The sequence below is a fragment of the Pan paniscus genome, chromosome 2 (genome assembly GCF_029289425.2).
Source record: "Pan paniscus chromosome 2, NHGRI_mPanPan1-v2.0_pri, whole genome shotgun sequence".
NCBI classification, from domain to species: domain Eukaryota; kingdom Metazoa; phylum Chordata; class Mammalia; order Primates; family Hominidae; genus Pan; species Pan paniscus.
Window position 1 is genome coordinate 117,968,691 of NC_085926.1, and position 27,948 is coordinate 117,996,638.

At 37.5% G+C, this 27,948-nt stretch overlaps 1 protein-coding gene across 2 annotated transcripts in view; it reads right to left on the reverse strand.

The window, feature by feature from the left end:
* Window positions 1–27,948, reverse strand: part of GSK3B (glycogen synthase kinase 3 beta) — a 266,798-nt gene that overhangs the window by 165,607 nt on the left and 73,243 nt on the right. For both annotated transcript variants that reach the window (XM_003825159.6, XM_003825160.6), the window contains exon 2: window positions 8,977–9,170. In XM_003825159.6, the coding sequence (XP_003825207.1) occupies window positions 8,977–9,170 (194 nt within the window). The remainder of the gene's footprint in view (window positions 1–8,976; window positions 9,171–27,948) is intronic.

A 27,948-nucleotide genomic window follows, 5' to 3' on the forward strand; every position in this document is an offset into this window, starting at 1 on the left:
AGGATGAAAAAAAAATCTCTGAACTGATATGCAATGATTGCCAGGAAATATAGCTTAAAGAAAAAGCAAAGTACAAAAGAGTATCTCCAATATGCTACCTCCTGTGTAAGGAAGAAAAAAAAAAAAAAAAAAGAAAATGCACAAACGAGCAGGTATGTGTAAAACAAAACTGAGGAAAAGTAAGCCAGAACATAATGAGGTTGGCCATCTACAGGGAGTGAGTGGAAATAAAATAGAAAGAATCGAGAAGAAATGACACTAGATTTCTGACTTTTGGAACCATGTTAGTGTTTCACAGAATGAAAACATAAATAATTTTTTTTAATCAAAAAGAAAGGGGGTGAAGTTCTAAGAAGTGATACATACAGAAACAGATGAACCTAACTACTTCAAATTAATAGTCTATGCTACAGGAAAAAATTAAAATTAAAAAAAAGAAAAACCCAAATACTTTTTGAATATAATATAAAATCCATATGCCTTTCAAGCTAAAGATAAAAAACATAAACAGTGAACTCTTAGTAAGTCCAACTCTGCCCCCAGGGATATGAGTTAGCAGCTCTGAAACTAGCTTGTAAATTCTAGGATTGAGCAAATAAGTAAATATATTGTGGATAACAGCAGCCAGGTTTTCTCAGTTCAGAAAGAGGAGTTACAAATATAGAAATAAAGAAGGCTAGAGTGAACTCTGTGATGTTGCTCTGCAATTAAAAGTATTAATTTTTAATAGAAAGAAATACAGAAAAAAAGTGTGAATATGCTTGCACACATGTGCACACACATACACCTATTGTCTAGTTCTATTGGCTAACGGGATCTAGATCCAGCTTGAAAGGGCTTTCGCTGGCCAAATCTGAAGCAATTTTTTTTGAGACAGAGTCTCGCTCTGTCGCCCAGGCTGGAGTGCAGTGATGCAATCTCGGCTCACTGCAAGCTCCACCTCCTGGGCCATTCTCTTGCCTCAGCCTCCCTTACAGGCACCCGCCACCACGCCCAGCTAATTTTTTCTATTTTTTAGTAGAGACGGGGTTTCACCATGTTAGCCAGGATGGTCTCAATCTCCTGACCTCGTGATCCGCCCGCCTCGGCCGCCCTAAGTGCTGGGATTACAGGTGTGAGCCACTGCACCTGGCCTGAAGCAATCTGAGTATCAAAATAAATGACCAAAGATTATAACCCATTTAATAAAATGAGAGTCAATGAGTCCATATGATATATACAATTAAATGAGAGTCAATGAGTCCGTATGATATATAAAATTAAATGAGAGAAGGGAAAAGCTTTCCTCATAATCCTTAAGAGTAGAATCTAATTAATAAATAAAGAAAAAAAGAATTAGAAAATCACCATTTGTAGCCATTATTATAATAATTGATTCTAACAAAAACTCATTAATGCATACTAAAACTAGTTGGTAAAAGCTGGATGAGAAAAAGGTTATTTATGTAGTCTAAAAGTATTTTCCTACATATTCCTTATAATTATGAAGAGAAAAACAGTAATTCTACAGTAAAGAAACCTAGCAAACACTACCTTAAGTGATAGAAGTGAATATCATCATTAACTAGACAGACATCATGGGTCTCCTGATATAATGCATTAAGAAGAAAAAAATCATTTCAATGACATTCTTTCCAAAAATGAATATGCTGAACCTAATTATGAGGAAACATTACACAAACCCAAATAGCTGTCCTATACTGTTCAAAAACATGAATGTCATGAAAGACAATAAGTGAGGAACTCTTCCTGGTATAGAAGACTAGAGATATCACAACTAAACACATGACCCAGGATTTTCTTGTGCCACAATGGACATTTTTGGAACAACTGGAGATATTTCAATAAAGCCTGCATATTAGATAATAGTATTATATAATTGTTAATTTCTTGATTTTTTTATAATTATTATGTGGTTACATAAGCGAATGTCTTTGAGTTTGGGAAACAGACACTGAATAATTTAGGGATAAAAGAGCCTCATACTTAAAAGTTGCACTCAAACATTTCAGGAAATAATATGTGTAGCCTGGCACACACGTCTATAATCCCAGTACTTTAGAAGGCCAAGGCAGGAGGATCACTTAAGCCCAGGAGTTTGAGACCAGCCTGGGCAAAACAGGGAGACACCGTCTCTACAAAAAAAAAAAAAAAAAAAAATTAAAAACTAGCCAGGTGTGGTGGCGCACACCTACGGTTATCTACTTGGGAGGCTGAGGTAGGAGAATCCCTAAAGCCTAGGAGTTGAAGGCTGCAGTAGCCGTGACTTTACCACCGCTCTCCAGCCTGGGTTATATGGCAAGATCTCACCTGAAAAAAATAAAAATAATATATATAGAGAGGAAGAAACTGCAAAAGTGAGTGTGATAAATATTAATATTTGGAAATCTGGATAAAAGGTTTAAGGAAGTTCTTTACAGTAATGGCAATGTTAAGCCTGAAACAATAATTTCTTTTTTTTTTTGAGACGGAGTCTCGCTCTGTCACCAGGCTGGAGCGCAGTGGCGCGATCTCAGCTCACTGCAACCTCCGCTTCCCGGGTTCAAGTGATTCTCCTGCCTCAGTCACCATGCCCAGCTAATTTTTGTATTTTTTAGTAGAGACAGGGTTTCACCATATTGGTCAGGATCTCCTGACATCGTGATCCACCCGCCTCGGCCTCCCAAAATGCTGGGATTACAGGCATGAGCCACCGCACCCGGCCTAAGCCTGAAATAATTTTTTTTTTTTTTGAGACAGAGTCTCACTCTGTCCCCCAGGCTAGAGTGCAGTGGCGCAATCTTGGCTCACAGCAACCTCTGCCTCCCAGGTTCAAGTAATTCTCCTGCCTCAGCCTTCCAAATAGCTGGGACTACAGGCACGTGCCACCACACTTTGCTAATATTTGTATTTTTAGTAGAGACGGGATTTTGCCATGTTGGCCAGGCTGGTCTCAAACTCCTGACCTCAAGTGATCCTCCTGCCTCAGCCTCCTGAAGTGCTGGGATTACAAGCATGAGCCACCACTCCTGGCCTAAGCCTGAAATTATATCAAAATAAAAAGTAGCAAAAATCAAATGATTTATGTATATGAAACTAATTTTTAAACTACAAAATGCTATGTGTGCACATTATTACTTTCAAACCGCTCATTAGACAAAACTCTGTATTTATTAAATTAATTGGTGAAATACCCACACAATCCTAGCATAGGCTAAGTTGCAAGTTTCAAGTGTTTGTTATTCTTAAACCACTGTCTGTACATCTTCTCCATCAAAACATGAAAAAAGGACAAAAATCATAATAAAACATTAGATCTACTATTTTGTTACCTAAGCAATAGATCCCTGCTTTCTCTGTCAATAAGTACATATAAAAACCATAGTATCTAATACACAATTTCTTGCAAGCCAAGGCTTTGGGCGCTCTCTTGCTTTATTATTTTATTTTCCTGACTCACATCCTTTTATTTTCAGCCAGGTTACTTGTTCCTCTCTGTAATACATGAAAAGTATTCAAATTCCCAGTGAGGACAATCAGAAGTATTACTGTGTTTTACCCTATGTTACCCAATATAAATAGTTTTATTTAGTGTTTTTTTTTTAATAAAAAAAGACAGGGTCTCACTGTTTATTAATAGTTTTATTTAAATGTTTGTTTTCAGAGTTCTACAGTTCATTTACATAGGGACATATTTTCAATCTTTAATCAAAGTATTTGACATATTCTTTGTTTAGAACCTTCTTAAAAAGGAATAGTGATGAAAGATACAATGATTAGAAGAAAGGTAGAACAGCTGGTTCCTTGAAAAGAGATGATAACTAAAGCAAAGCTATATAGCAAGTCTGACTGAGAAAAACAAAAAATAAAAGAAAGCACTAATACATAAAATACCTCCAAAAAAAAATCACAATGTTAAAACACCTGGAGGAAATAGGATTATTAGAAAGCAAAACCGACTGAATATTATCATGTTTATATATTACATTTAGATCGTAGGGAAAAAAACCATAAACCCTATATGAAAATCAGTGTCTAATCATAATAAAAACTGTTCATCTAACAACAGAAAACAAAACAACAAAAACACTCTAGTTCACCAGTAACATTTTAAACTCAGGTTTCTAGGTAAGCTAGAAAATTATAATGAACATGTAATAATATTTAGAAAAGCAACATAGTAAAGTACCCTACTAAAGGGCCTCAGCACATTAAATGCATCTAGAAGATGCCCAAGTTCAAAACCAACGGAGGAGGCAGTGTTCAAATGCCTAAAACAAGACATATTTACATGGAGGAAGACTTGCATTTACATGGAAGATGTATTTACATGGAGGAAGACTCCCATTCCCAAGAGCAACAGAAAAATTACTACACATATCTAGATTAAAAAAGTAAGAAAAGTTTAAAACGTACATAACTATAAAGTTTTATATCAAAAATGGATTAAATGCTGAGAATTATCACATTTCTGGATGGGAAGGCTGAATATTGTAAATCTGCACATTCTGCCCAACTAATCTGCAAATTTTACACAATTTTAATCAAATCTAAAGTTTGTTTTTGTTTTGTTGGGGTTGCAGGAGAAACATCACAGGCTGATGATATTTGATACACAGATTTTTTAAGAGAAAAAACAAGGAACACTCAAAATATGCTGTTAGTTCTCATCATCAGAGAAGTGTTACATAAGCCAAAATGGACAAATCAGCGGAAAAGAAAAGGAAACCCAGAAGAAAATCCAATGTATATATGGTAACATAATACATGGTTTTTAAAATGGCATTTGCCCACCAGTGGGAAAAGGATAAACTTTATAAAAATGGTTTCTGAGACAATGACCTACTACTTGGGGAAAGGTTAAGTTATATTACTACTTTACACTACATCCCAAAATATAACCCCAGAAAAATTAAAGAAATATGTGAAAATAAAATTCCTAGAGAAAACGACATTATTTATAAGCAAGATAGAACAGGCCCTTTCTCAGCATTATACCAAAGCCCAAATCAACAATATCTGAAAAGCAAAAGATATCACAAGCAAAGTCAACACAAACTGAAATTATTTTTTCTCACTTTGAGATGATGACAGATGGTTCATATTATTGTGGAGGCAGCTTCTAGGATGGCCCTAAATGATACCTGCCTCCTGGTAGTCACACCCTTGTTTAATCACCTCACCAATATTAGGTTAGAAAAAAAACTGTCGTTTCTGTCTTGGGCTTACTGTTTTTCCAGTGGATCCCTTGCCATGTAGGAAGCTAACTGGTAAGACCTGAGAAAGCCCAGTGAACAGGCCCATGTGGCAAGGGACCAAAGTCTGCCAACAATCACATAGTACACTTGGGGACAGATATTTCCTCCTTCAGACAAACCTTCAGATGAGACTGCAGCTCCAGCTGATGCCTGGATTCAGTCTGGTGAGAGGCCCTGGGCCAGAGGTTCCTAGCTAAGTCATGCCTGAATTTCCAACGCACAGAAGCACTGAGATAATAAAATCTTTGTTGCTCTACAAGATTACATTTTAAATGGGTTTTAACAAATGAGTAAGGAAGACACACACTCTAAAAGGGGTAAAAAGGGTCACAACATGTAAAATGGTGTTGTAAATTAAAATAATTTTTCAGGGCCAGGCATGATGATTCAGACCATAATCCCACCACTTTAGGAAGCCAAGAGGGAGAACCAGTTTAGGCCAGGAGCCCAAGACCAACCTGGGCCATGTAGCGAGATGCGTCTCTACAAAAAATTTAAAACAGAAAAGAAAGTAACAAAATATAAAAATAATTTTTCACCTACAGTATTGAAAAACATAAAAATACTCCTAATATCTAAAGGCTACACAGGAAATGGGCATTACTCATATTCAAATAATGTACATTTAAATGGATAAAATCTAACTGGAAGACAGCCTATATCAAGGTTTAAAGTGCTCTCCTATATCAAGGTTTAAAGTTTAAACCCTAGAATTCTACTTTTATAAACTGTATTCTGATAAAGCACATATATACAATGTTTGGCAGGGAAAAAAAATGTTAATAGCTATCAATTGAACAATGGCTAATTAGGGTATATCCACACAATAAAATATAATGCAACCATTAGAGAATGAAATAAAACCAATCTCTCTTGAGAAGGAGAAAGAGGGTGTGGTTTAAATATTTTGATAGAAAGAGGTTATGACACTGTGAGAATCTGATACTATGATATAGAAAGAGGATGAATACTGTGAGAGAGAGAAGGGGTAGAGGGGCTTGATACAGTGAGGATAAAATGTGGTAAGGCACTGGAGAGTCTGTCTAGATTCGAATCCTTGCTCATCCATCCACTTGCCAACTGTGTGACCCTGACAAGTTAATTTAAAATTTCTTTGTACTTAGGTTTCCTTATCCAAATAATAACAATATCAATCACACAGTACTAATGGTAAGAATTATGTAAAACTACTCATGTCAAAAAATACATATAGTAAGTATCTGCTATCATCATTAACTACCAATCCCAAAAAATGGAATGTGTGGGTACTTAGGAGACAAATATTTAAAAAATGGAGACCCTGTCATAAAAAATATGGAATTTCCTAGTTTATGGACAATATGGGCTCGAGGAATTTAGAATAGCAAGATCTCCATAGCTGACTTGAATCATCTGGGAAGTTTCATACAGGAAGAATTTGACCTGAGTTTTCATAAATGCACAGAATTTAGATAGCAGGAGAATGGGAGTGATAGAAGAGCTGAATAAAAGCAGAGTGGTCATAGAGAAGAACATATTTCAAGGAGAGTAACATAAAAAGTTTGGAAAGTTAAGTATCTGGAGAAAATGGAAGACTATGGAAGTTTCTGAGTACACAAGTAAACTAGGCAGGTTTTACTTTCTAGACTATGAAGAACCATAGAAGATTTATGAGCAAGAGAAACAACATGACCAATGAGAACTCTGGGATTATTCTAGTCTTAGTACACAGAAGAGATTAGAAAGGAGAAGACTAAGGTACACGTTTATAAGTGGTTAAGCCAAATAATGACAGGTTCTGACTAGAATAGTAGTGAAGAGAAAGAAAAAGAAGAGACACAGCCACAAGGCAGTATGAGGAAAAAAGAAAATCAAGTTAAACAATGACTGGATATTAGGGATGAGCAAATGGAACAGTCTGAATAACAGTGAATTATAAAACCATTAAAAAGAAAAGGCAAATCCAAAGTTCTGGGAACTAGTAGGAGAGATTTCCATTGAGTCTTAAAAGTTAAGTCATAGTTAGATAAGATGGCTTGCCAATTTGAGATAACAGTACAATATTCAGATATCAAGATCCAGTGGGCATTTGACAACATGAGACTAGTACCTGGGGGAGAGGTGAGAACTGAAAACAAAAACAACTGAATTTTAAAAAATTCTTTAGAATGTTCCAGACATTTACAGCAGATGGACACTAGAATGTGGTATAACTAGTGTTATACCAGAACAGTGATCACTTCTTCTTGTTATATCCCTTCATGTTTACCATAGATCTTGGTACATAGGAGGCTCCCACTAAAATGTTGCAGAGGTTGGAAGAGTAGTAAAGGGAGCAACGCTGCATAGTGACAGAGGCTTAATTACACCCAGTGTCTTCTGACTCTCTCTGCTATACCACAACATAGAGATGACATCTGAGCTTCCATGCATAGGCTCCCCTAATGAGGTACAGAAAATGAAAATACATGACGAGAACTGAATTTTGGGATTGCTAGTGTCTAAAGGCAGAAGGACAAGAAAAAAAAGGGAAGATAGTAAAAAAAAAAAAAAAAAGTTACGAGAAAAATGGATAGTGTTGTAATATGGTTTGGATGTTTATCCCTTTCCAAACCTCATGTTAAAATGTAATCTCCTTTTTTTTTTTTTTTTTTTTGAGACAGAGTCTCGCTCTGTCCCCCAAGCTGGAGTGCAGTGGCGCGATCTCGGCTCACTACAAGCTCTGCCTCCCCAGGGTTCACGCCATTCTCCTACCTCAGCCTCCCAAGTAGCTGGGACTACAAGCACCCGCCACCATACCCGGCTAATTTTTTGTATTTTTAGTAGAGACGGGGTGGAGCCTGGTGGGAGGTATTGGATCAAGGGGGTCAACCACTCATGAATGGGTTAGCACCATCCCCTTGTTGATGAGTGAGTTCCCACTCAGTTAGTTCACAGGAGATCTGGTTATTTAAGAGAGTCTGGGGACAGGCATGGTGGCTCACGCCTGTAATCCCAGCACTTTGGGAGGCTGAGACAGGCGACTTGCCTGAGCTCAGGAGATTGAGACTAGCTTGGACAACATGGCAAAACCCCGTTTCTACAAAATAGTAATAACAATAATAATAATAATAAAGTCTGGATCTCCCCCTTCATGCTCTGGCTCAGCTCTTGCCATGTGATGCACCTACTCGCCCTTCACCTTCTGCCCATGATTAGAAGTTTCCTGAGACAATTACTAGAAGCAGATGTCTGCACCACACTTCCTGTACAGCTTGCAGAATTGTGAGCCAATTAAACCTCTTTTCTTTATAAATTACTCAATATCAGGTATTCCTTTATAGAGATGCAAAAACAAACTAACACAAGTTGCAACATGGATTAAAAAAATTTTTTGAAAAAAGGAAGCATAGTCAAATACATAAAATGCTTATATGCTACAGGCAGTGTTCCTCTGGTCTACATCAACACAGTACAAGGGTGAGGACAGGTCACTTTTTATAGTATAAATTAAGAAATTTTAACTTACCTTTCACAGGATTAAAAAATACATATATTACATATGTCATTTGTAATGACTACAAAAGTAATACTGCAATCTTCAGTGAATGTTATCTCTACAAAATACATGACTAGAAATAAAATCACTACAATGGTTGAGCTGAACAAAAATGCGCACAATAGAAGAAATTTGAAGCAAAAAGAAGCAACTGAAAAAATAATCATTTATGGTATATGTATTACGACAGCAACAAAATATATGAAATACTGGACATTTTACCTTAAATCTCTTGTCCTGCAATACTTTCTTGATGGCGACCAGTTCTCCTGAATCACAAAGTTTGGCTTGATATACCACACCAAATGATCCATTTCCAATCACTTTAGTGTCTGTATAGCTGACTTCTTGTGGCCTGTCTGGACCCTGCCCAGGAGTTGCCACCACTGTTGTCACCTTGCTGCCGTCCTTGTCTCCTAAAGGAAGAAAGGAAATTTTTTTTTCACGAGAACTGTAAGGAATTAAATAGAGAAAACTGCCAAAATATACAAGGTAAACTATATTCTTTATTTTTTATTTTATTTTATTTTTTGAGATGGAGTCTCACTCTTGTCACCCAGGCTGTAGTGCAGTCACACAATCTCGGCTCACTGCAACCTCCGTCTGCCGGGTTCAATCAATTCTCCTGCCTCAGCCTCCCGAGTAGCTAGGATTACAGGCACCTGCCACCGTGTCCGGCTAATTTTTGTATTTCTAGCAGAGACGAGGTTTCACCACGTTGGCCAGGCTGGTCTTGAACTCCTGACCTCAGGTGATCCGCCCTCCTTGGCCTCCAAAGTGCTGGGATTACAGGCATCAGCCACCACGCCTGGTCAAAGTAAACTATATTCTTTACTACAAATTATTTTTAGTTTATTACATGTAATTACTTCAATTACTTGTTTCAACTATAAGTCATTTTTTAAACTCCCATGTATTCAGTCATTCTATAGACCAGACACAATGCTTAGTTTCAACCCCATGAGGTAGACAGTACTGTTCCCATATTATAGGTAATTGGAAGAATGTTAAATTTGCCCATGGTCAAATAGCAAAAGGTGAACCCATAAGAGTCTGACCTTATCCATCCAATTCTAAAAGTCCTTAGGGCTTTCTTCAAGACCTTATTTTACTTGAAAATAAAATATGTGCAAATAAAAATGTTTAAAACTTCTCTCTTCAGATCCTTCTGCATTTAGGAAAGTAAGGCTTTGAGTGTTTGCTTCCCTGAATCTTCTTTTTAGCAAAGTAGAAGACCTCTCAGAGAAAGCTCAGGTGGAGAAAAGAATGTTAATTTGGGGTGAACAGATATAAAAATTTAAATAATCCAACCCATTCTGAACTGAGGCCCAATTATATAAGCATATCACTGGCTCCAGGGTCTCTATTCACTCACAGACCTCTTCTTTCCTTTTTTGCCTTCTCTCACCCCAGCAGCAATCCAACGGCTCTCTTCAATTCAGGCACAAGAGCCACCTCCTACTTCACTAGGGATAGTCCACAGTCACCATCTTGTTTTCTGAATTCTTAATCGATTCTGTGTATTATGCTACCTAGTATCTGATCTAAAAGAGCTTTACATTGTTCTTTTAGTGACTTCAACGTACACAAAAATGTCTACTGTTTCTTCTCTCTTCCCTTACAAATCTAAAACCAATTCTCAGTACAATATAAGTCCTTAGGCTCACTTATTGGACTTTTATTTTTTCCTGTTATTCTTCCATTACAATTTTCTTTTTAAAATACTAACTGAATTCCAATTAACCTAATAAAAGAAAAGTAATATAATATTTATGAGTATTTTTCTCTGTGAAATATAAATTGCTAGATAAATGAATATCCAAATGCACTAGTGGAATATTATAACCAATATTTATATCCATTTAAATTCACAGAAGTATTAATATACACAAAAGCCAGTGAATGTCTGTGACCAATTAACACTTTCATTTGTAAGATGGCATTCATGGTCGCTTCCAAAGATGGCCGAATAGGAACAGTTCTGGTCTACAACTCCCAGGAAGATCGATGCAGAAGACAGGTGATTTCTGCATTTCCAACTTAGGTACCTGGTTCATCTCACTGGGACTGGTTGGACAGCAGGTGCAGCCCATGGAGGGCGAGCTGAAGCAGGGTGGGGCATTGCCTCACCTGGGAAGCGCAATGGGTTGGGGGATTTCCCTTTCCTATCCAAGGGAAGGCATGAGTGGCTGTACCTGGAGGAGCGATACACTCCTGCCCAAATACTGCACTTTCCCAATGCTCTTCGCAACAGGCAGACCAGGAGATCCCCTCCCATGCCTGACTCGGCAGGTCCCACGCCCACACAGCCTTGTTTGCTGCCAGCGCAGCAGTCTGAGATCAACCTAAGACGTGGGAGCTTGGTGGGGGGAGGGGCGTTTGCCATTGCTGAGGCTTGAGTAGGCAGTTCTATGCTCACAGTGTAAACAAAGCAGCAGGGAAGCTCAAACTCGGCAGAGACCACCACAGCTGAGCAAGGCCTACTGCCTCTCTAGATTCCACCTCTGGGGGCAGGGCATATCTGAACAAAAGGCAGCAGACAGCTTCTGCAGACTTAAACGTCCCTGCCTGACAGCTCTGAAGACAGCTATGGTTCTCCCAGCATGGCGTTTCAGCTCCCGATAAGGGACAGACTGTTATCCAAGTGGTTCCCTGACCCCTGTGTAGCCTGACTGGGAGATATCTCCCAGTAATGGCCAACAGACACCTCATACAGGTGGGTGCCCCTCTGGGACGAAGCATCCAGAGGAAGGATCAGGCAGCAATATCTGCTGTTCTGCAGCCTCCTCTGGTGATACCCAGGCAAGCAGGGTCTGGAGTGGACCTCTAGCAAACTCCAATAGACCTGCAGCTGAGGTACCTGACTGTTAGAAGGAAAACTAACAAACAGAAAGGAATAGCATCAACACAAAGGACATCCACACCAAAACCCCATACGTAGGCCACCAACATCAAAGACCAAAGATAGATAAAACCACAAAGATGGGGAGAAACCACAGCAGAAAGGTTGAAAATTCCAAAAACCATAACGCCTCTTCTCCTCCAAAGAAACACAACTACTCGCCAGCAAGGGAACAAAACTGGATGCAGAATGAGTTTGACAAGATGACAGAAGTAAGCTTCAGAAGGTCAGTAATAACAAACTTCTCCAAGTTAAAGAAGTATGTTCTAACCCATTGCAAGGAAGCTAAAAACCTTGACAAAAGGTTAGACGAATGGCTAACTAGAATAAACAGTGTAGAGAAGAGCTTAAATGACCTGATGAAGCTGAAAACCAGAGTATGAGAACATGGTGAAGCATACACAAGCTTCAGTAGCTGATTCAATCAAGCAGAAGAAAGGATATCAGTGATTGAAGATCAAATTAATGAAATAAAGCGAGAAGACAAGATTAGAAAAAAAAGAGTGAAAAGAAATGAACAAAGCCTTCAAGAAATACGGCATTATGTGAAAAGACCAAATCTACGTTTGAATGGTGTACCTGAAAGTGATGGGGAGAATGGAATCAAGTTAGAAACCACTCTTAAGGATATTCACCAGGAGAACTTCCCCAACATAGCAAGGCAGGCCAACATTCAAATTCAGGAAATACAGAGACCACCACAAAGATACTCCTCGAGAAGAGCAACCCCAAGACACATAATTGTCAGATTCACCAAGGTTTAAATGAAGGAAAAAATGTTAAGGGCAGCCAGAGAAAGGTTGGGTTACCCACAAAGGGAAGGCCATCAGACTAACAGCAGATCTCTCGGCAGAAACTCTACAAGCCAGAAGAGAGTAGGGGGAAAATGTTCAACATTCTTAAAGAAAAGAATTTTCAACCCAGAATTTCATATCCAGCCAAACTAAGCTTCATAAGTGAAGGAGAAATAAAATCCTTTACGGACAAGCAAATGCTGAGAGATTTTTGTCACCACCAGGCCTGCCTTACAAGAGCTCCTAAAGGAAGCACTAAACATGGATAGCAACAACCGGTAACAGCCATTGCAAAAACATGCCAAATTATAAAGACCATCGATGCTAAGAAGAAATTGCATCAATTAATGGGCAAAATAACCAGCTAGCATCATAATGACAGGATCAAATTCACATATAACAATATTAACCTTAAATGTAAATGGGCTAAATTCCCCAATTAAAAGACACAGGCTGGCAAACTGGATAACGACTCAAGACCCATCAATGTGCTGTATTCAGGAGACCCATCTCACGTGCAAAGACACACATAGGCTCAAAATAAAGGGATGGAGAAAGATCTACCAAGCAAATGGAAAGCAAAAAAAAAAATCCTGGTCTCTGATAAAATAGACTTTAAACCAACAAAGATCAAAAGAGACAAAGAAGGCCATTACATAATGGTAAAGTGATCAATTCAACAAGAAGAGCTAACTATCCTAAATATATATGCACCCAATACAAGAGCACCCAGATTCATAAAGCAAGTCCTTGGAGACCTACAAAGAGACTGAGACTCCCACACAATAATAATGGGAGACTTTAACACCCCACTATCAATATTAGACAGATCAAGGAGACAGAAAATTAACAAGGATACTCAGGACTTGAACTCAGCTTTGGACCAAGCGGACCTAATAGACACCTACAGAACTCTGCACCCCAAATAAACAGAATATACATTCTTCTCAGCACCACATCGCACTTATTCTAAAATTGACCACATAATTGGAAGTAAAGCACTCCTCAGCAAATGTAAAAGAACAGAAATCATAACAAACGTTCTCTCAGACCACAGTGCAATCAAATTAGAACTCAGCATTAAGAATCTCATTCAAAACCACACAACTGCATGGAAACTGAACAACCTGCTCCTGAATTACTACTTGGTAAATAACGAAATTAAGACAGAAAGAAATAAGTTATTTGAAACTAATGAGAACAAAGACACAACATACCAGAATCTCTGGAACACATTTAAAGCAGTGTTTAGAGGGAAACTTAGAGCACTAAATGCCCACAAGAGAAAGCAGGAGAGATCTAAATCAACATCCTAACATCACAATTAAAAGAACTAGACAAGCAAGAGCAAACAAATTCAAAACCTAGCAGAAGACAAGAAATAACTAAGATCAGAGCAGAAGTGAAAGAGATAGAGACAGAAAAAAAACCTTCAAAAAAAAAAAAAAAATCAATGAATCCAGGAGCTGATTTTTTGAAAGATCAACAAAATAGACCACTAGCAACACTAATAAAGAAGAAACGAGAGAAGAATCAAATAGATGCAATAAAAAATGATAAAGGGGATCACCACTGATCCCACAGAAATACAAACTACCATCAGAGAATACTATAAACACCTCTACGCAAATAAACTAGAAAATCTACAAGAAATGGATAAATTCCTGGACACATACACCCTCCCAAGACTAAACCAGGAAGTCGAATCTCTGAATAGATCAATAACAGGTTCTGAAATTTAGGCAATAATTAATAGCCTACCAACCAAAAAAAGTCCAGGACCAGACAAATTCACAGCCGAATTCTACCAGAGGTACAAAGAGGAGCTGGTATCATTCCTTCTGAAACTATTCCAATCAATAGAAAAAAGGGGAATCCTCCCTAACTCATTTTATGAGGCTAGCATCATCCTCATACCAAATGATATCTGGCAGAGACACAACAACAACAAAAAAGAAATTTAGACCAATATCCCTGATGAACACTGATGCGAAAATCCTCAATGAAATATTGGCAAATCGAATCCAGCAGCACATCAAAAAGCGTATCCACCACGATCAAGTCGGCTTCATCCCTGGGATGACAGGCTGGTTCAACATATGCAAATCAATAAATGTAATCCATCACATAAACAGAACCAATGACAAAAACCACATGATGATCTCAATAGATGCAGAAAAGGCATTCAACAAAATTCAACAGCCTTTCATACTAAAAACTTTCAATAAACTTGGTATCGATGGAACGTATCTCAACATAACAAGAGCTATTTATGACAAACCAACAGCCAATATCATACTGAAAGGGCAAAAGCTGGAAGCATTCCCTTTGAAAACCGGCACAAGACAAAGATGCCCTCTCTCATTCCTCCTAGTCAACATAGTATTGGAAGTTCTGGCCAGGGCAATCAGGCAAGAAAAAGCATAAAGCATATTCAAATAGGAGGAGAGGAAGTCAAATTGTCTCTGTTTGACGTCTCAGGCCAAACACTCCTTAAGCTGATAAGCAACTTCAGCAAAGTCTCAGGACACAAAATCAATGTGCAAAAATCACAAGCATTCTTATACACCAATAACAGACAAACAGCCAAATCATGAGTGAACTCCCATTCACAATGGCTACTAAGAGAATAAAATACCTAGGAATACAACTTACAAGGGATGTGAAGGACTTCTTCAAGGAGAACTACAAACCACTGCTCAAGGAAATAAAAGAGGACACAAACAAATGGAAAAACATTCCATGCTCATGCATAGGAAGAATCAATATCGTGAAAATGGCCTTACTGCCCAAAGTAATTTATAGCTACCACTGACTTTCTTCACAGAATTGGAAAAAAACTACTTTAAATTTCATATGGAAACACAAAAGAGCCTGCATACCCAAGACAATCCTGGGCAAGAAGAACAAAGCTGGAGGCATCATGTAACCTGACTTCAAACTTTACTACAAGGCTACAGTAATCAAAACAGCATGGTACTGGTACCAAAACAGATATATAGACCAAAGGAATAGAACAGAGGCCTCAGAAATGCCACCACACATCTACCACCATCTGATCTCTGACAAATCTGACACGCACAGGCAATGGGGAAAAGATTCCCTATTTAATAAATGCTGCTGGAAAAACTGGCTAGCCACGTGCAGAAAACTAAACTGGACCCCTTCCTTACACCTTATAGAAAAATCAACTCAAGATGGATCAAAGACTTAAACGTTAAGACCTAGGTCCATAAAAATCCTAGAAGAAAACCTGGGCAATACCATTCAGGACATAGGCATGGGCAAAGACTTCATGTCTAAAACACCAAAAGCAATGGCAACAAAAGCCAAAATTGATAAATAGGATCTAATTAAACTAAAGAGCTTCTTCACAGCAAAAGAAACAGAATGGGAGAAAAATTTTTGCAATCTATCCATCTGACAAAGGGCTAATATAAAGAATCTACAAAGAACTTACACAAATTCACAAGAAAAAAGCAAACGACCCCATCAAAAAACAGGCAAAGGATATGAACAGACACGTCTCAAAAGAAGACATTTATGCAGCCAACAGACATATGAAAAAATGCTCATCATCACTGGTTATTAGAGAAATGCAAATCAGAACCACAATGAGATACCATCTCATGCCAGTTAGAATAGCGATCATTAAAAAGTCAGGAAACAACAGATGCTGGAGAGGTTGTGGAAAAATAGGAACACTTTTACACTGTTGGTGGCAGTGTAAATTAGTTCAACCATTGTGAAAGACAGTGTAGCGATTCCTCAAGGATCTAGAACTAGAAATACCGTTTGACCCAGCCATCCCATTACTCAGCATATACCCAAAGGATTATAAATCATTCTACTATGAAACACATGCACACATACATTTACTGTGGCACTATTCACAATAGCAAAGAGTTGGAACCAACCCAAATGTCCATCAATGATAGACTGGATTAAGAAAATTTGGCACATATACATCATGGAATACTATGCTGCCATAAAAAAGGAGAGGTCATGTCCTTTGCAGGGACATGGATGAAGCTGGAAACCATCATTCCATCATTCTCAGCAAACTATCACAAGCTCAGAAAACCAAACACCGCATGTTCTCACTCATAAGTGGGAGTTGAACAATGAGAACACATGGACACAGGGAGGTGAACATCACACACTGGGGTCTGTGGGGGGTGGGGGGCTAGGGGAGACATAACATTAGGAGAAATACCTAATGTAGATGACGGGTTGATGGGTGCAGCAAACCACCATGGCACATGTATACCTATGTAACAAAACTGCACGTTCTGTACATGTAACCCACAACTTAAAGTATAATAATAATTTTAAAAAAAGATGGCACTCATGACAGATTCAAAAGCAATGAGGGATTCCTTCATAAGATAGCCAGGTGAAATACAGGCAGTCTATATTTATCATGGCCAGCCATCTTGAATATTTATGTCTTTAGGTCCAAGGTAAAACACTCAAACTGGCATGATTTAATCACCCCAAATCCAAAACCACTTGTGAAAAGAAAGAACTCAAATCTTGTCAGCACCACCATTTTTATTTACAGCAGTATTATATATGCTTTAAATGCACACAAACCCCAGCATAAGCCAATATAAAAAAAGCAGTTTTCAAAGCTTTCAAACTCTCCCTTCAAGTCTCATCCCTCAGTAAAATAAACCTTAGGTATATTTGCTAAAAACCTAGTTTAATCTAATCTGAGTTCTAAATTATCATGCCCCACCCCCCAAAAATCTATGCTAATCTTAACTACAACTTTTCAAGCTGACTATAAACCTTATCATAAGTTATTCTCTCCCTCATTTGTAAAATAACTTTTCTTTACCTGTATCTTAGCAGTCCTAAAAACAGAATCACAGTCTTCTGAACTTAAACTCTAAATGAAGAGATCCAGAAAGGTTAAAATCCAAGGTATTGAATGCATTCTTACAATCCAATTGTCTCAAGAGAACATAAAAAGCATACGTTATTTCAAACATAGTCTGACTCTTCCCTATGTTATCCAAGTCAAAACTGTAACACCAAAAAAAGATTTCGAGGACTCTGAATTAAAAATTCCACTGAACAAGTTGCTTGCAAAATCTCACATCTAACTCACAAAACAAAGGATCATTAATAAACTAATATAGATTTTAAGAACAGTAGCTGAGTGTGGTGGCACATGCCTGTAAGTGAGCCAAGACTGCGCCACTGCATTTTGGCCTGGGTGACAAAGGGACACCCTGTCTCTAAATAAATAAATAAATAAATAAATAAATAAATGGCCAGGCATGGTAGTTCACACCTGTAATGCCAGCACTTTGGGAGGCCAAGGTGGGCGGATCACTCAAGGCCAGCAGTTCAAGACCAGCCTGGCCAAGATGGCAAAACATCGTCTCTACTAAAAATACAAAAATAAGCCAAACACAGTGATGCACACATGTAATCCCAGCTACAAGGGAGGCTGAGGCACAAGATCCCTTGAACGCAGGAGATGGGAGGCTGCAGTGAGCTGAGATCATGCCACTGTACTCCAGCCTGGGCAACACAGCAAGACCGTTTCCAATAACAGCAACACAAAAAGCCTACTGTACTCCACAATTTTAATTAACTGAAAAACGGAAAACAAAAACTGTCTGGGGTCCAACCAAAAATTATGTTTTTCTACTGCGTAACCATATTTCAATAAAGGAAACAGGAGCCCCACCTTTGTATTTTCCTTGCTCTAGTAAGACAACTTAAGCAATATAAGCATTTGTGATGACGTTCCCTATTTGCCTCCACAGGTTCTACTTCTTTTTAAAAAAGGTAACATTTCAAAGGTTTGAAAACTAGCTATGATAGATATCCATTAGAACCCTGGGATTTAGCATCTCTTCACTCCAGCCACTGAGCCTAGGAATGTCTATCCCAGCATCATAATTTGCAAATGGGAAAAAGCATCAAATAAGACAATTCTGCTAAAGTATTAAAAGCAGAGTGGAAAGGTAAAACAGGTCCTACAGATACTATAGCTGAAAGAGACTCTTAAGGCCTCTTAATTTTAAGCTGAGATTTGATGTGGACAAGGACCAATTCTTTCACACTTTTGCACATCTAGAGACAAGGTACTTACTACCTTAGCAGTAATTAAAAGATAAATAGCAGAGCTGAAAAGAATGGCAGGGCAATATGGGGGATGACTTGGCATGAACATTAGTAGTGCCATGGGTCAGTCAGCAACTAGCGTGCCAAGGAAAAGCGCATTACCATTTGGCATTGGAATTAGCCAACTTGGCAATAAGATAACAACTGTATAAAATTGTACTGTTTACAAAGAACAATCCCATTCATTGTTTCATCTACATTAATACCTATAATAGATTAATTTATCATAAAGCTTTAGGTAGCAGAACTCATCGCATGCCTCGTGCTGCCTCTGCTGTATTTTAAAACCTTCCCACTACCACTAACTTCATATTCTTTTCTCCATTTCCCCTTAAAAAAAGATAATGTTTCCAATAACATAACGTAAAAGGATCAGCTCCAGAGTAATAGGAAGTAAGAGAATAAATCAACAGGCTTTTATAGTTTTCTGGCCTCAACTATGTACTCCTTAATATCAACATCTATTCCCAGAGACACTTTGGCAACATTAGGTTTTGAAATTTATACCAAAGCAAAACCATATCAAAAATAAAACTGTACAACAGTTGATTCTGTGACATCCAAACAACTTAATATTTGCTACAACAAATTGGGCTATTTCAGACCATAGCACTGCTTCCAAGAGACCAAAATCCTCAAGAAAAACTAGAAACTGTAACAAATCTGCTTAAAGAAAAAATAACCACTTTGCCCAGTACTAAATTTCCTAGCATACATGAAACAGTAATTTCCAAACTAATTATATGGCACTAGCGATTATAATAAAATTGGTCTTCGAAACCACCTTGAAGGTACAACAGCACAGCAGCAGGAACTAGGTTCAGCTTCAGGCCCTCTCTCCTGTCAGAGGACTTCACTCACATTGTACAAATTCCCTACATAATTAAAACACAGCATTAAATCCCTACTCTTTACCATAATAGATAAATCTTAAATACATAAACCAGAATAGACCCCTCATGACGCAATGAAAAGACGGTATACAACAGAACAATCACTTTCTATTGAAGGCTGTTAAATACAGAATAATTTTTTTCTTTTTTAAGAGACAGGGTCGTCCAGGTTAGAGTGCAATGGCGTGATCATAGCTCACTCACTATAACACTGAACTCCTGGGCTCAAGCAATCCTCCTGCCTCAGCTTCCCAAGTAGTTAACACTAGAGGCACAAACCACCATGCCTCACTAATATTTTTTATTTTTTTATTTTTTGGAGAGACAGGGTCTCACTTTGTTGCCCAGGTTGGTCTCTAACTCCTGGCCTTAAGTCTAAAATCATCCTACCTCAGCCTCCCCAAAGTGCTGGGATTACAGGTGTGAACCACTGTATCCAGTCTAGAATACAATTTTTACAAAAGCCTTGGTGGTTTAGGCATATCCCAAAATAATACACACAGCCTAGTTCTCAATCTCTTAAAAACAGGATTGTACCTGTAAACAACATTTTGTAGTCATATTTTTTGAAGTCTTTTCAAGTCACTCCTCAGACCAATCCACTCCACGATGAATACGGTGACATGGACCCATCCAAGGTATGGAGGGAGTATCCAAAAGCCAAAAGTCCACTTCAAGGATGTTTAAATATTTCGTAGGTAGGTGTCTGGCACTGACACTCTAATTTTATTCAAATGATAAATCTCAAAGCTGAACATACTTTGTTCATTTAACAAAGGCATTTAATTTGATGTTTCTTGTTTTAAGGAGACTGGTTCTTAAAATCCAGTGCTGAGAAAAAGCAACAACTGAGACACTTTGTAACTGAGGTGCTTTTAGAGAATATGAATAAGGTGTACTACAAGCTGAGAAAAGTCATGCCACAGTCTAATAAATACTCTGGTGACCTTGCTGTGGAGAGTTAAGTCTGCAATGACTGCCTCTATAAAAATTTTCCTTCACCCCAAGAATGAAGTCTCCACGTAGAAATAACAGAAAATTAAAAGTCTGCAACAAAAGCCTAGAGAAATCAGCACACCGCCCATGAATACACAGAAGATACAAAGCATTTTCATGACATTTTCTGTCTAACAATAGTATTAGCAGAGGGAAAGGCACTGCCAATTATTTCTCTATCATGTAGAGAAATAACACACAGCTATTTTTAAAGGATGTTTACATAAGACTGTCAGAAGAGGAAACTCTGGCCACTGTAAATTTTTCAGGTTAAGTTGAAGTTCAACTCTTTATCCAAAGAAACCACGTTTAAAAAAAAAAAAACTATTAAAACAAAGATGTTGGCCGGGCGCAGTGGCTCAAGCCTATAATTCCAGCACTTTGGGAGGCCAAGGTGAGTGGATCACCTGAGGTCAGGAGTTCGAGACCAGCCTGGCCAACATGGCAAAACCCCGTCTCTACTAAAAGTACAAAAAGCTACTTGGAAGGCTGAGGCAAGAGAATTGCTTGAACCCGGGAGGCGGAGGTTGCAGTGAGCCAAGACCATGCCACTGCACTGCAGCCTGGGAGACAGAGTGAGACTCTGCCAAAAAAAAAAAAAAAAAAAGCAAAAACAAAACAAACAACAACAACAAAGACGTTGGGCTAGGCACAGTGGCTCACATCTGCAATCCCAGCACTTTGGGAGGCCATGGCAGGCACCATAGTGAAACTCTGTCTCTATTTATTTTTAAATAAAATAAATTTAATTTTAAAAAGCAAAGATGTTCTCCCCAAAATAAACAAACTGCTAGAAACAAGAAAACAACATAAAAATTAATTAGCAAAGGGAATAAAAAGTAGAAAACTGAGCCCCATGGGATCAGAGTTAGAAAATTCAAAAATGAACTTATTCTTGTGATTAAAATAGGGGCTTTATTTATGATGCGGAAGCTCTAGCCAGAGTGCACAACTGCTTATATATGTTGGAACAAATGAAACTATGAAGAAAGAAAGGAAATATCAACCAAGCAGTTCAATCAATCAAATCAACCCTAATGATCAACAGCAGGATAAAAATTCCAGGGCAATTTCTATGTAAACTTTATGTGATAAAAATCTTTCTAACAAGGCCTTTTCCCTTAGATACCATTCATCTTCACATGATTCTAACCTAAGAGATTAGAAAAAACAAAACAAAACAATTACTAAATTTCCTTTGGGGATAGGAAGAGTAAATAAAAGGAGAGGCAGAGAAAACAAAATGGACAGATGTCACATAGGCTGGCTTCCGGAGATGTTTACTTGTTTATCACTTTTAGAAATGAAAAGGAAAACATAGGGTGGCAGAGGACAAGAGATGACAGAAAGACTCCAGAGTTCTTTTCAATCACAGGAAGACATCATGCTACTGAAATTAACAGATATCAATTCTGAAGAATCATAACATCCCCTTCTTTAAAAAGAAAAAAATCAAATTTTGTCCTTAGAGGCCTAATGAAAAGAATATGGGCTTTGAAGTCATACAAAGGTTTATATCACAAGTTCAACCTACTTAATATCTATAAAATGGAAATAGCTGCTACTTAGGGTTGTGACAATTGAATAGCACAGGTTACACAGTTGTTGTTTTTTAAATGCATGCCACTTAGTGGGTGCTCAATAAATTACAGTTTCTTTGAACTTCGAATTATTAGCAGTGGAAATAGGAAAGAATATATTATTCTGCTCCACTATGCTCTTTTACCACTCACATGTGCCCTATCACGATACTTATCACAATGCCCTATAATTAAAAGTCTGAACCCCTTACTTCACTAAGAGCTCTTAGAAAAACTAGACATTGGCCAGGCGCAGTGGCTCACGCCTGTAATCCCAGCACTCTGGGAGGCCGAGGCGGGCGGATCATGAGGTCAGGAGTTCGAGACCAGCCTGGCCAACATGGTGAAACCCCATCTCTACCAAAGATACAAAAAATTAACTGGACATGGTGGCACATGCCTGTAATCCCAGCTACTTGGGAGGCTGAGGCAAGAGAATCGCTTGAACCCAGGAGGCGGAGGTTGCAATAAGCCAAGATCACGCCATTGCACTCCAGCCTGGGAGACAGGGTGAGACTCTGTCTCAAAAAAAAAAACAAACAAACAAACAAAAAAAACTAGACATTATTGGAATCATTTACATTTCCCATGTGCACTAGGTTCAGCACAATGCAAATGCTCAGCAAAGGTTTGCCACTGACTTTGTAAGAATTATTCAAGCAGAATTGTTAGGATTTGAGAACTGACTAATTCATGTTAAACCTAAGTAGTGCTTTTGTGTCTTCCTATGCTTGCCATTGGTCAGATATAAATTCCTGGAGAGAAGATATATAGAAAAGCCTTACAAGTAGTAAAACAGAATGGAGGGCTTACTGAAAACATGGTGACAACAAGCAGCAAAAACAAATGACTCAATGTCCCACATGTGTATTTAGGTATGGGTGGGAAATTTACTCTGTTCCTAACCCTTTTCCAAATAATTCTGGTTTCTTTAGAGCATCAATATGCAGCAATTGGCAAAAACTGGACAGGAGACAAATCTGAGATCTTAAGTTCAATTTATGTAAGCATATTCCTTGAGAACTGTTTACAGTTTGCAAGCACCACTCACAGTGGGCATAAGAATCACCTGGGAGTTTACTAAAATGAAGACCCTAGAATATATCCCCCAAAAGGTCAGTAGTTCTGAAGTGGGGCTCCAGAAACTATATTTTTAATAAGCACCTCAAATGCTTCTTAATGCAGGTCCAGCTACCACACTTGAAGAGCCACAATATACCATTTAATTCCTACAAAAAGCCTGTGACATACTCAGAACACTCATTTTAACAAATGGGAAAATTTATGGTGTTCAAAAAGATTTGATAATTTGCTCAAAGTAATCCCTTCAACAACTCATATCCACAGGATTCAGACCTGTCCATTTACTGAAAAACTCGTGTCCTACTACATTACTTTGCTAAGGACCATGTCATAAATATAAGAGATGGGTATTTAGGCCCTGAAACCAACTTTTTGTGTTCAGCAAAACCTAAATATCTTACAAAAGGTGCTGAGGCCAATATCTATTAGCCACCCCAATTTTTTCTTTGAAATATCCATACTTCTTCTGAGCCAATTTTAATTGACTCAATTTTTTATCTTCTTGGTTTTACCTCAAAACCAAATTTTACTTTAAACCAAACAATAAACCTAAAATCAGAAACATGCTAATTTTCAACAGTCTGAACTTAAATATTATTTTACTTGTAAGCCATAAACTGGAATCAAGTGTATTTTCCTTTTCTCTAACTTCACTGAACTGGAATAAAATCAAACCAAACCCAAAGTGAATAAATATTTCACTTGGTCTTAACTCCTCACTTGAAATAATTTCAAGACGTAATTTAGAAACAGGTTTATTTTCCATACACGTCTAAAAGGCTTACAGCATGTGCATAAAAATCTTTGGCTTTTAGGAATTTACATTAGAATTTTTAACTCTTAAACATGCTTATCCGTTTGATTTACAAGCTGCCCAATTTGGAGGGCAAGGGTAGACACTATATTTAAATTTTTCTTAAGAAGGAAGGTTACCAGATTATCAAAGAATTAGTACGCTATACATGGATGAAAAGAGAAAATGGTAAGTACTTAAAGAAGTAAATAATTACTTTTAAAAATACAATTACTCACTCACTGATCCAGTCAGTGGTCACATTCTAGAAACATCAACCTTGAGCAGCCAGAAGAAAGCCAGAAAATAGATCTCAAAAAGCTGGTATATTTTACTGTAATCTTTAGTGACAGTAATACCAGATCAGTGCTCTAAATATATTTTTTAAATCAATTAGGTCTGTTCTTGGCCTACTAGACATCCCTTTGGTCCTCAATATTGCATTCTGACAACCCAAATGCCCCCAATATAACAGCTTATCCAACCCTGCCCTCACCTGAAATATGCAGATATCTGCACTCCTTAATCCAAACTGCTTTTTCCATAGCACAGCATACAAATTTACACACATTTTTAATCACTTTAAAGTGGAGGTTATTAAATCAAAAATTGCTGTTGAATTAAAACAGTAGGGAGGGGAGGAGAGAGGACAGGATTTGCTTTCTCCCAGAAGACTACTGCTTACTCTAAGTCAGTCCTACATACTTTATCAATTACGATTTAACAACTAATATCCAATCCATGAGGGCAACACTTACAGTTATCACACACTGGGGGCGTCCCATTTTATGACTATGCAGATAGCAGTCTGAAAAATATTTGTTCATTTATAAGTGACAAATTTCTACAGGCTTCTACTATACTTTGGAAACTAAAGTCTAAAAGTCACCAAAATAAATACCTCTACTTCCTCCTCAGAGATGACCTCGGACCCTGCAATCACCCTCTTAAAAGAGTGAAGTCAATTAAACAGATTGAGAAGATAATGCAGTTAAAATTCATATATTTGACAGTTTTCCCTAGGACCAATCATGATCACCAAACCATCATCACTCATCATCACAAATAAATTTGTGAAGCACTTTTCAGTTTAAAAGCACAGTTAGACCCATTATCTCATTTGATCCAAGCAACAGTCCTACAAAGGAGAAGAACCAGTACTAAATCAGGGAGAAGGGAACTGAGACTCAAAAAATAAGTAAAATTGCTCATGGTTATATACAGGTGACCCCTGAACAATATGGGTTTGAACTGCGCAGGTCCACTTATACACAGATTAAAAGTACAGTATTCACAGGGTGTAAAACCCACATATACAGAGGGCCAACTTTGTACATACGGTGGTTCCATAGGGCCAACTTTCCACATACGGTGGTTCCATAGGGCCAACTGCAGGACTTGAATATGCAAAGATTTTGATGTGCCCAGTGGTCCTGGAACCAATGCCCCATGTATAACAGCAATGACTGTATAGTATTAAAAACTAGAGTATAACACTACAGTTTAGACTGTGTAGTATTAAAAACTATACTATAGTCTTATAGTACTCATCCAAATTGCCTCATCCAATTCCTAAGTTTAGTATACTTTCCACTACTTATAAAAGTGAAAGTGAATTGAATAATTTACATTCTAAAATAAATCCATAAAAATAACTCGGTCCAATATAACCACACATTTTGAGTAAGAGTCTTTACATCTTCTAATATAAACTGCAAAAATACCTTTAAATATAAAACTGTGTCATTTTGCTGATATACAAAGCTACCTGAGAGACAAATCATCTAAAACAAGTAAAAAGAGAGCCAGAAATTCCCGAGGCAAATCACATCAGTGAACAGATAGCAAACATTTAAACACTTCAACAGATTTATCACAATACTAAGTAATAATACATAGCCTAACAACAGGTGCTACTTTTGTAGGAATAGAAGGAACATTTCCTGATTTTCTTTTTGGACTGCTTTCTTCTAAATATGAAACATTTTGGAAATTGAAAAAGGAAGCATGGTTTTTCTAATCAATAAACAAACAAAAAAAAGGAATGTAAAAACCAAATCTCTCTCATCACATAATAGTTTTAGGCATCTGTTGAATTAGCTAAAGTACAATATTTTACTTTTACTTTTCATACATTCAAAAAATATATTTTCTTAATAATAGTTTAATACATCAAAAAACACTCCAAATGTATATCAAGCTATTTAAATATTTTTGGTGAGCTGTTGTACCATGTTATGAAAAAAAAAATACTGAAACAGTTCATATAAAAATACCAAAGTAGCATTCTACTCCCCATTCCCAGTTCTAAATAGCTTCCAAAGATATCCAAAACCACTTACTGACCAGCATAAGGATTGCTAACCCAAAACACTTTATCAACACCTTTGCTCTCCTTCATCAGGAATCATTTGCATGTTATACTCTACCCCTATTCCCTTAAACCTGCATTATTTGTGTGTCAATGAAATCTATCTCAAACAATTTCTTTTTCAAACACACATCCTAGGTTACTCTGTCTTCCATTGTTCTTTCCTATCTTTTTTACCTGAGGAAACAATTTCTTTTCTACCATTTTCATTCCACTCAGAACCTAAAATACAATCTTAACCATAGCCGGTAAGCAAAAAGATAGCATTTCTGCTGTATACCAATATCAAAAGAAAGAAATGCCAGCAACCTATAAAGTACCTGAAAGGACACAGAAAGGCCTGCCAGACTCCCGCAAGTCTCTATGCCTGACCTCCCTCTGATTAAATCCCTGTATCAATCACACATAGAAGAAAATTTTTCAAAACTAATTCTTAACAGTGTTCTGGTGTTAACTACTATTCTTGCCATATTATTTTCTATTATGTGTCACTGTAAATATGTAGATATTTGAGCTAACTATGGCTTCACTAGGCTTTTGTAGGATAGCCTGGGAACCTATTCGCATTTACATATTTACTAAACTTACTATGAAAAAATACTTTCTAAGTTCCAAAATAGTTTATGAACTTTTAGAATGCAATCTGTTTATCAGCTAAAGCTTTTCTGTATAACAAAATAGGAGGAGGAGATATGCCTAAAATATTACAATTTTAACTGCTGCGAAGATAGAGTACCTCCAAACAACTTTATAAGAACCTCTTAAAATTAACTATGGAAAATAAAATAGCAGGTAATAACTATGAGTTTTGTCATTAATTCCATTTCTGCAAGGGACACCATACATTTTCAAATACTGATTAAATTCTAGTTTACAACTTCATTAGTAATGATGCTGTTTATAGTTAATATAATAAGGAACATGCCTAAGAGAAAAATATATAGGCATACCTCATTTTATTGCGCTTTGCAGAAATTATGTTTTTTTACAAATTGAAGGTTTATAGTAACCCCATGTTAACCAAGTCTATCGGTGTCACTTTTCCAACAGCATATGCTCACTTCATGTCTCTGTGTCACATTTTGGTAATTTTTGCAGTACTTCAAACTTTTCACTATTATTATACCCATTATGGTGATCTGTGATCAATGAAGGCAAACTTAATAGATTAATATTGTGTATGCCCTGACTGCTCCACCAATCAGTTGTTTCCTCATCTCCCTCCTTCTCCTCAGCCTCCTTATTCCAGACACAACGATATTGAAATTAGGCCAATTAATAAGCCTACAGTGGCCTCTAAATGTTCAAGTGAGAGAAGAGTCACCTGTCTCTCACTTTAAATCAAAAGCTAGAAGTAATTAAGCTTAGTGAGGAAAATATGTCAAAAGCCCAGATAGGCTGAAAGCTGTGCTTCTTGTGCCAAACAGCCAAGTTATGAATACAAAGGAAAAGTTCTTGAAGGAAATTAAAAGTGCTACTCCAGTAAACAGATGAATGACAAGAAAGTAAAACAGCCTTATTGCTGATACGGAGAAAGTCTGAGTGGTCTGGATAGAAGACCAAACCAACCACAACATTTCCTTAAGCCAAAGCCTAAACCAGAGCAAGGCCAGAACCCTCTTCAATTCTCTGAAGGCC